This window comes from Calidris pugnax, unplaced genomic scaffold (assembly GCF_001431845.1).
Source record: "Calidris pugnax isolate Ruff unplaced genomic scaffold, ASM143184v1 scaffold107, whole genome shotgun sequence".
Lineage (NCBI taxonomy): Eukaryota > Metazoa > Chordata > Aves > Charadriiformes > Scolopacidae > Calidris > Calidris pugnax.
In genome coordinates, this window is record NW_015090901.1 from 2,836,789 (window position 1) to 2,844,824 (window position 8,036).

Here is an 8,036-nt window from a genome sequence, read left to right on the forward strand (position 1 = left end):
GCTCTCCCCACCCCGACCACGATGCTCACAGGCTGAAGAAGAGCTTCTCGTTGATGCCCGACACGCAGGAGGCCAGGGAGAGCATGAGGATGGTGGAGCCGAAGAAGACGTGGAGGGGTTTGTAGAGGGCACGGAGCCAGGCAGGAGCCCAGGGCAGCAGGAAGGCACCGAAGCCGGCCACCCACTGCGGGGACAGAAGGGCAGGGGGTGACAGGAACAAGGGGATGGGGAGAGGGAAGGCGAGAGGGTGACAGACATGAGGGGGTGAGGTGAGGGAAGGGGAGAGGGTGATAGGCATGAAGGGACAGAGTGAGGGAAGGTGAGAGAGCATTGGGGTGTGGGAAGGTGAGAGGGTGTTGGGGAGAGGGTGACAGGGTGAGGGAAGGTGAGAGGGTGACGGGCATGAAAGGACAGGGTGAGGGAAGGTGAGAGGGTGAAAGGAAAGGGTGACAGGGTGAGAGAAGGTGAGAGGGTAACAAGGTGAGAGAAGGTGAGAGGGTGGCGGGGTGAGGGAAGGTGAGAGGGTGACGGGCATGAGAGGACAGGGTGAGGGAAGGTGAGAGAGTGTTGGGGAGAGGGTGACGGGGAGAGGGAAGGTGAGAGGGCAACAGACACGAGGGGATGGGATGATGGAAGGTGAGAGGGTGATGGAGTGATGGAAGGTGAGAGGGTGACGGGCACGAGAGGATGGGATGAGGAAGGTGAGGGTGACAGACACGAGGGGATGGGGTGATGGAAGGTGACAGGGTGACAGACATGAGGGGACAGGGCAAGAGAAGGTGAGAGGGTGACAGACACGAGAGGACGGGGTGAAGGAAGGTGAGAGGGTGACGGGCACAAGGCGACAGGTTGAGGGAAGGTGAGAGGGTGACGGGGTGAGGGAAGGTGAGAGGGTGACAGGCACGAGAGGATGGGATGAGGAAGGTGAGGGTGACAGACACAAGGGGATGGGGTGAGGAAGGTGAGAGGGTGACAGACACGAGGGGCCAGAGCAGCACCCACCTGGCAGGAGAAGAGCAGGACGGTGGCCAGCCCCACCCAGCTGTGCAGCGAGTACATGTTGGGCGTCCCGTTGTCGTTGTGGAAGCGAAAAACAGCCACCAAGCCCAGCACGGCCAGGAGGAAGGCTGCCAGGGCCAGGGTGCCATGCAGCACCTTCCAGGGCAACTTGGGGCCCCTCCAGGCGGGGGGCAGGCGATACACCAGGGCTGCTGTGGGGCGAGAAGGTCAGGCAGGAGCCGTGCCACGGCCCTGCCACCCCATAACACCCCCCAACGCCCCGCTCACCTGCCCCGTAGAGCACCACCATGCCCGTCACCATCAGGACCGGGTGCCAGTTGAACATCTTGGTGCTGCCATCCAAGGCGAAGCCCCCGCGCCAGTGTTGGCACCAGGCACTGACAAAGGCCACGCAGACGAAGCCCAGGCCGCCCAGGAAGGCACAGAAGGGTAGGAAAGGTAGATCCAGCATCTCTGCCACGGGATGGAGGTGCCTGGGGAAGAGAAAGGCGTCCCCTCAAGCCTCCGCCGGGGGTTTTTCTGCCGGCACCGGCTCTCGCCTGCGTGCGGACACCCCCCAGGGAGGAGCCAGACTGAAAGGGGAACCAGGCACCCCGAGGAGAAGTGGCCCAGCTGGTCCCTGACCCGGGAAGGACGCCAGGACTGGAGCCGTCCCCAAGCTGGGGGTGAAACCGGCCCCTTCAGAGCCAGGGCAGCACCCCGCTGTGCCACCCTGGCATGCTGCACCCCGGGGCTGTGCCCTCACAGGGGGTCCAGGTGTCTCCTGTAACCCTGCACACCCCCCCTAGATTGTCCCCAAGAACCCACTGATCTCATCCCCTCCCTCTCACACACACTTACGCTCTCTTTGTCCCCCCCCCAGCACCCCCAAACTGGCACCCCAGCTTCCCATTGGCACCTCCACTTCCTCTTGATGCCCCCCCTCAGCACCTTGTACCCCTCCAGCTGCACCCACAGCACTGGGTTCCTCCCAGCTGGATGTGAGGAGGCATCCCCATACCCCCCAAATCTGGCAGCCCCCGTACCCCTTCTCCCTCCTGCCCACTCTGGGCCAGCCCTGGCACCACCTGCTCCACCAGGGCTGGGGGGACCCCCAGGTGACAGCCCCACAACCCCTGCCTGGAGCGGGCAGTGGGACCAGCAAGGCCCTGGGGTCAGCCCATGGGGCTTGAGCAGGTGACCGGCAGGAGTGTGACTGCGCTCATTTGCCTGGCGATTTGCATCTGCCTCCAGAAAGAGATATTTAAGTCTCCTCCCAGGGCGGGGGATGGCCCTTTCCACCCCACATCGGCCACCCCACGGGACCGTGAGGGCAGGACGTGGGTGGGACATGGCCCTGGCCCCACGTGGGGATCACGAGCTCAGCCGCCCACTCGCTCCAAGGCTTTGCAATGCTCACCACAGTACCGAGCAGCCCCATGGCTCCCCTGGGCCTGGCCCTATGGCTCCCCCAAAGCCTGGGCCCCAAAGTTCCCCTGGGGCTGAGAACGTGGGACCTGGCCCCACAGCTTCCCTGAAGGCTAAGCCTCAAAGTTCCCCTGGGCCTGTAGATGTGGGGCCTGGCCCCACGGCTCCCTCAAAGCATAAGCCAAAGGTTCCCCTGGGCCTGAGGGATATGGGGCTTGGCCCCATGGCTACCATAAAGCCTAGGCTCCAAGGTTCCCCTACGCCTGGGGACGTGGGGCCTGGACCCACAGCTCCCCCAAAGCCTAGCCCTGATGGCTTCCCTGGGCCTATGGACATGGGGCCTGGCCCCACAGCTCCCCTAAAGCCTGGGCCCCACAGCTTTGCTGGGCCTGGGCCCCCACAGCTCCCCCAGACCTGCTGTCACAGGGCCTCGTTACCACGACTCCCACCACACCGGGAACACGGAGCCCCGGGCCTGGGGACAGGGAGCCCGGCCCCGAAGCTCCCCCGAACCCGGAACACCGGGCCCCGCGGCTCCTTGCCGGCCCCGGGAAGAAGGAGCTGTCCCCACGGCTCTCCCAGCCCCGGGGGACGCGGGGCCCGGCCTGGTCCCGGGCCCGTACCTCAGCCCCGCCCGCCGCCCGCCGGGCCCCGCCGCCCCCTCGGCTTCGTCGGGCGCCTCCATGTTGGCCGGCGCGGCCGCTCTGGCCAGCTCGTCTCGGTGGTAGCGCCCGGCCAACCCTCCCAGGGTCGGCGACCAACGAGACGCGGTGACCAGAGCGGCCCCTGCGCTGGGTCCACCAGCCGCGCACTTCCGCCCCCCGCCTCGCCGGCCGCGCCGTTGCCATGGAGACGGAAGATGGCGGCCGCAGGTCAGCGCTGGGGCCTCCCCCGGCGGGCGGAGGGTGGGAGGCGGCGGGGATCACCAGCACCCACAGCCCCCGGCACCCCGGATTGAACCGGAGAGGCGGGCCGGGGGACACGGGGGGGCTGGTGGGGGGACGGGACACGAGCTGAGGGAGCCCCGGCGGCGCTGCGGCCTCCTCAGGGACTGGGGTGGAGGGGAAGGGGGTGGTCGAGGGGTGCGTGGGGAGGCAAGAGGGGACCTGGGGCCGCACAGGGAGGCCAAGAAGGGAGCCGGGGCCGCATGGAGAGACAAGAGAGGGCGCGGGGGCCACGCAGGGGGAGGACATCTGCATGGTGGCTGTGTGAGTGGGGGGTGACATGGGACCTGGGGGTGGCATGGGACCTGCCTCCCTCTGCCATGTCCTGCCTTGCTGGTCCCTTTCAGAGAAGGAAGGCCTCAGCAGGACACGGGGGATCCCCCATTTTCTAGCACCCACCCCCTCAAGCCCCACCTTACCTCCCTCTGTGTCACCTCCCGCTGTGCTGCTGTCCCCAGGCTGCACGAACCCCGGGATGGCCGTCAGTGTTGGGGGAAGTAGACAGGAGGGCTGTGCCTCCTCGCTCGTCCCCAGCCAGCCCCAGTTCCTTTGCTCTCTGCCTGCTCTCTGACCCGCTGCCCCAGTCCTGGGGTGGGGCGAAGGAGAGCGATGCTGGGACACGGCGTGCCCAAACCTGTCCCCGTAGCGTGGCCTGCTCAGCACAGCCCATGGAGCCCTCGGCAGGTTTAGGGGTTTGTCCAGTGCAAGAGGTGTGAGTAACCTGCCTGAAAGCTGCTCCCTGGGGCTGACACGTCTCCCTCGTCCCTGTGTTTCTTCCCGTCTCTTCGCTGACATCAGGGTGGCTCTGAGGCTGGAGGGTGGGAGGGAGAGACCGGACCTGAGGGTCCTGTGTGGTGAGAAGAGAGAGGGGAGGCAGCTCATTCATGACAGCCCGTGGGCAGAGCGTGGCTCTCCATCAGGGTGCTAAAAAGTGGCAGGAGCTGCTGTTGGTTTCATCTTGCTTTGGGTTTTCTGGCAGAAAAAAGTGCAGGGGGATGTGTCCCATCCTGTCAAACAGGATGCCCAGGAGCCAGCAATGGGCCCTGGTGGCCAAGAAGGCCAAGGGCATCCTGGGGGGCATCAGGAAGAGTGTGAGCAGCAGGTGGAGGGAGGTCATCCTGCCCCTCTGCTCTGCCCTGGGGAGGCCCCAGCTGGAGCACTGGGACCAGTTCTGGGCTCCCCAGTTCCAGAAGGACAGGGAACTGCTGGAGAGGGGACAGCAGAGGCTACAAAGATGATGAGGGGCCTGGAGCATCTCTCTGCTGAGGAAAGGCTGAGGGACTTGGGGCTTTTTAGTCTGGAGAAGAGAAGGCTGAGGGGGGATCTGATCAACACCTATAAATACTGAAAGGGTGGGTGTCAGGAGGATGGGGCCAGGCTTTTTCCAGTGGTGCCCAGGGACAGGACAAGAGGAAATGGGCACAAACTTGAATATAAGAAGTTCCACCTAAACATGAGGAGGAACTTCTTTGCTGTGAGGGTGGCAGAGCCCTGGCAGAGGCTGCCCAGAGAGGTGGTGGAGTCTCCTTCTCTGGAGACATTCAAACCCACCTGGACACGTTCCTGTGGGACCTGCTCTGAGTGGACCTGCTCTGGCAGGAGATGATCTCCAGAGGTCCCTTCCAACCCCATGGCATTCTGTGATTCTGTGAAACGAAACCTCTGCTCCCCCTCCAGGTCCCAGCTTTAGGAAGAGGCGACGCTGAGCCCCTCACAGCTCCGGACCATGAGCCGGTTCTGCCGCTGGGGATGCCGGGGCTGAGGGCTCCAACCCCAGGAGAAGGAAGATGCTTCAAACCAGCAACTACAGCCTGGTGCTGTTCCTGCAGTTCATCCTGCTTTTCTACGACCTCTTTGTCAACTCCTTCTCGGAGCTGCTCCGCACGGCCCCCGCCGTCCAGCTCGTCCTCTTCATGTGAGCACCAGACGGGTGGCACAGGTGGCATGGTGGGGGCTGGACGCCTGGACTTCTCACCACCTCTCTCTCACTTCTCCTACAGCATCCAGGACATCGCCATTCTCTTCAATGTCATCATCATCTTCCTCATGTTCTTCAACACCTTCGTTTTCCAAGCCGGGCTGGTCAATCTCCTCTTCCACAAGTTCAAGGGGACCATCTTGCTCTCGGCAGCCTACCTGGCACTCAGCATCTCCTTCCACGTCTGGGTTATGGTAGGTTTGGGTGGGCTTGGGGCTGTTGGCTTCTCCCCAGAGCAGGTGGCACGGGCAATGGGTCTCCTCCTTTGCTCACCACAACCCCCTGCTCCCTTCAGTCCCTTTCCTGTGAGAAGAAAGCCATGATCTACCAAAGCAGGGACAGTTTGGCATCCCTCTGTACGACCCCATTGTAGACATCAGGCTGGAAGGGAGCTGCCCCATCCTGGCTCCTTCCCTCTGAGGAGAAAGACCTGGGAGTCCTGGTGGACAACAGGATGCCCAGGAGCCAGTAATGGGCCTTGATGGCCAAGGAGGCCAATGGCATCCTGGGGGGCATCAGGAAGAGTGTGAGCAGCAGGTGGAGGGAGGTCATCCTGCCCCTCTGCTCTGCCCTGGGGAAGCTCCATCTGGAGCACTGGGACCAGTTCTGGGCTCCCCAGTTCCAGAAGGACAGGGAACTGCTGGAGAGGGGACAGCAAAGGACTACAAAGATGATGAGGGGCCTGGAGCATCTCTCTGCTGAGGAGAGGCTGAGGGACTTGGGTCTGTTTAGTCTGGAGAAGAGAAGGCTGAGGGGGGATCTGATCAACACCTATAAATACTGAAAGGGTGGGTGTCAGGAGGATGGGGCCAGGCTTTTTCCAGTGGTGCCCAGGGACAGGACAAGAGGAAATGGGCACAAACTTGAATATAAGAAGTTCCACCTAAACATGAGGAGGAACTTCTTGACTTTGAGGGTGGCAGAGCCCTGGCAGAGGCTGCCCAGAGAGGTGGTGGAGTCTCCTTCTCTGGAGACATTCAAACCCACCCTGGAGAAGATCCTGTGGGACCTGCTGTGGGTGGCCCTGCTCTGGCAGGGGGTTGGAGGAGATGATCTCCAGAGGTCCCTTCCAACCCCACAGCATTCTCTGATTCTGTGACCTGCTGGAAAATCCTCTTTCCCCAGGGAAGGGCCAGCTCTTGCGCTGGCACAGGAGCCCGCCCCGGGGTAATCCCCGCTGAAGGCCGTGACAGCAGCTCCTGGTTTACCTGGAATTAATCCCCAGCAAACACCAGCGCTCAGAGCTTGGGGACAGTCCCCTCCTCGCTGCCATCGAGTGCCACCAAGGGCTTTTGGGGGGTCCTGGCTCCATCCAGAAATCATTTTCCCCTTTTTCCCCCTTAATCCCTCCTGTCCCCTTCCCCAGCCCCGAAGGAGCAGCCCCCACACCCTCTCCCCACCCTCTGGGCAACCTCCAGCCTCTGGGCAACGGTCCATCCCCACCTCAGTGCCCCGGGGTGGGGGAAACGCTTCGAGCTGGGCTGGTAGCCACCAGGTTGCCCGAGCAGGCCAGCGTGCCCGTGGCTGCCCACGCCATCCGGGCTGGGGATTTGAGAGGGGGATTTAGGAGGATCTGAAGTTCTGAAGCCAGAATAGGTCCCGGCTCGCCGGCTAAATCCCCCTGAGCTGCTTAACCTTTGGGGTGGGGGGCTAGTCCCCCCAGTGGCCACCGTTGCCCCTGGCCCACGAACAGCCCCCAAACTTAACATTTTTGTCTCCCTGGCCGTCTGTCTGTCCCTCTGTCTGCCCCAGAACCTGCGGTGGAGGGACTCCAGCCGCTTCGTGTGGACAGAAGGCCTACAGACCCTTTTTGTCTTCCAGCGGCTGGGTAAGGACTCACCATCCCCAGCACCACTTGGAGGGGTGTCGGGGGGTTCCCCCCTCTTTTTGGGGACAAAAATGGGTGCCCCCACCCCCCCTCACCCCTTCCTTCCCTCCCGCAGCCGCCGTGCTCTACTGCTACTTCTACAAGAGAACCGCCGTGCACCTGGGGGACCCCCTCTTCTACCAGGACTCGCTCTGGCTGCGCAAGGAGTTTGCCCACTTCCGCGGGTGATGGGTCCCCTGGGGCTTTGGGCCACCCAGCCTGGCTACCCGGCTCTGCTCCCCACTAGCCCCCGTTGCCGACGGGGACCGGGACTCCGGTGGGATGCCGGGAACGGGTGGAAAGCCGGCAGTGGCGTGTCCCCATTCCACATGGGGAAGGTCCATCCTGGTGCCACGGCCCCTTTTGGGGTTTGAGTGGGTTTTTTTGTAAATGGTATAAAAAAGAATAATAAATTGGCTGAATTTTCCAGAATTTTTCCATCATTTCCTGACGTCTTGTGCGCCCTGTGTCCCATCCCCTCCTCTTCCCGTCCTCCCAGCCTTACCCACGCCTCACGGAATTCTCACCTCGCGGCGTGGGCCGCTCGTTGTCACATAGGAACGGAGGCAGAATTAATTAGAGGGCGACCGAGGCTACCAGCCCAGTAGCCCGCCTTTGGCCGGCGGCGGGATTCGAACCCGGGTCTCCGGAGCTCGAGTCCTCCCGAACCATAGAGAGGGAGGGAGAGAGCGGCCGAGGCGCGCTGCCGGGAGCGAGGGCGGCGGTTTCCATGGAGATGGAAGATGGCGCCCAGGAGTGAGTGCGGGGCCGCGGTGGGGAGCGGGGCCGGGGGCCGCCTCCGGTGAAACGGAGGAAGAAA

General features: G+C 63.2%; 3 protein-coding genes across 7 annotated transcripts in view; 2 read left to right on the forward strand and 1 right to left on the reverse strand.

Annotated features, from left to right (window-relative positions):
• The window catches only part of LOC106892035 (cytochrome b ascorbate-dependent protein 3), an 11,152-nt gene that overhangs the window by 1,977 nt on the left and 1,139 nt on the right, over nucleotides 1-8,036 (reverse strand). Inside the window, exons 1-4 of one of the 5 annotated variants that reach the window (XM_014948906.1) lie at nucleotides 3,791-3,813; nucleotides 1,288-1,493; nucleotides 1,003-1,211; nucleotides 30-184 (exon numbers count right to left, since the gene is read on the reverse strand). In XM_014948906.1, the coding sequence (XP_014804392.1) occupies nucleotides 30-184; nucleotides 1,003-1,211; nucleotides 1,288-1,471 (548 nt within the window). In that variant the 5' untranslated portion in view covers nucleotides 1,472-1,493; nucleotides 3,791-3,813. Of the gene's footprint in view, nucleotides 1-29; nucleotides 185-1,002; nucleotides 1,212-1,287; nucleotides 1,494-1,950; nucleotides 2,018-2,045; nucleotides 2,933-3,050; nucleotides 3,251-3,790; nucleotides 3,814-8,036 lie in introns of those variants that run through there. The other 4 variants (XM_014948903.1, XM_014948905.1, XM_014948904.1 and 1 more) reach the window with 4 other exon arrangements.
• Nucleotides 3,179-7,648, forward strand: TMEM138 (transmembrane protein 138). Its single transcript, XM_014948909.1, has 5 exons — nucleotides 3,179-3,299; nucleotides 5,049-5,286; nucleotides 5,372-5,543; nucleotides 7,102-7,177; nucleotides 7,293-7,648. The coding sequence occupies exons 2-5, from the start codon at nucleotides 5,159-5,161 to the stop codon at nucleotides 7,403-7,405; spliced, it is 489 nt and encodes a 162-aa protein (XP_014804395.1). The 5' UTR covers nucleotides 3,179-3,299; nucleotides 5,049-5,158; the 3' UTR covers nucleotides 7,406-7,648.
• The window catches only part of TMEM216 (transmembrane protein 216), a 2,708-nt gene continuing 2,631 nt past the window's right edge, over nucleotides 7,960-8,036 (forward strand). Inside the window, exon 1 of the mRNA XM_014948761.1 lies at nucleotides 7,960-7,972. Coding sequence (XP_014804247.1) covers nucleotides 7,960-7,972 — 13 coding nt within the window. The remainder of the gene's footprint in view (nucleotides 7,973-8,036) is intronic.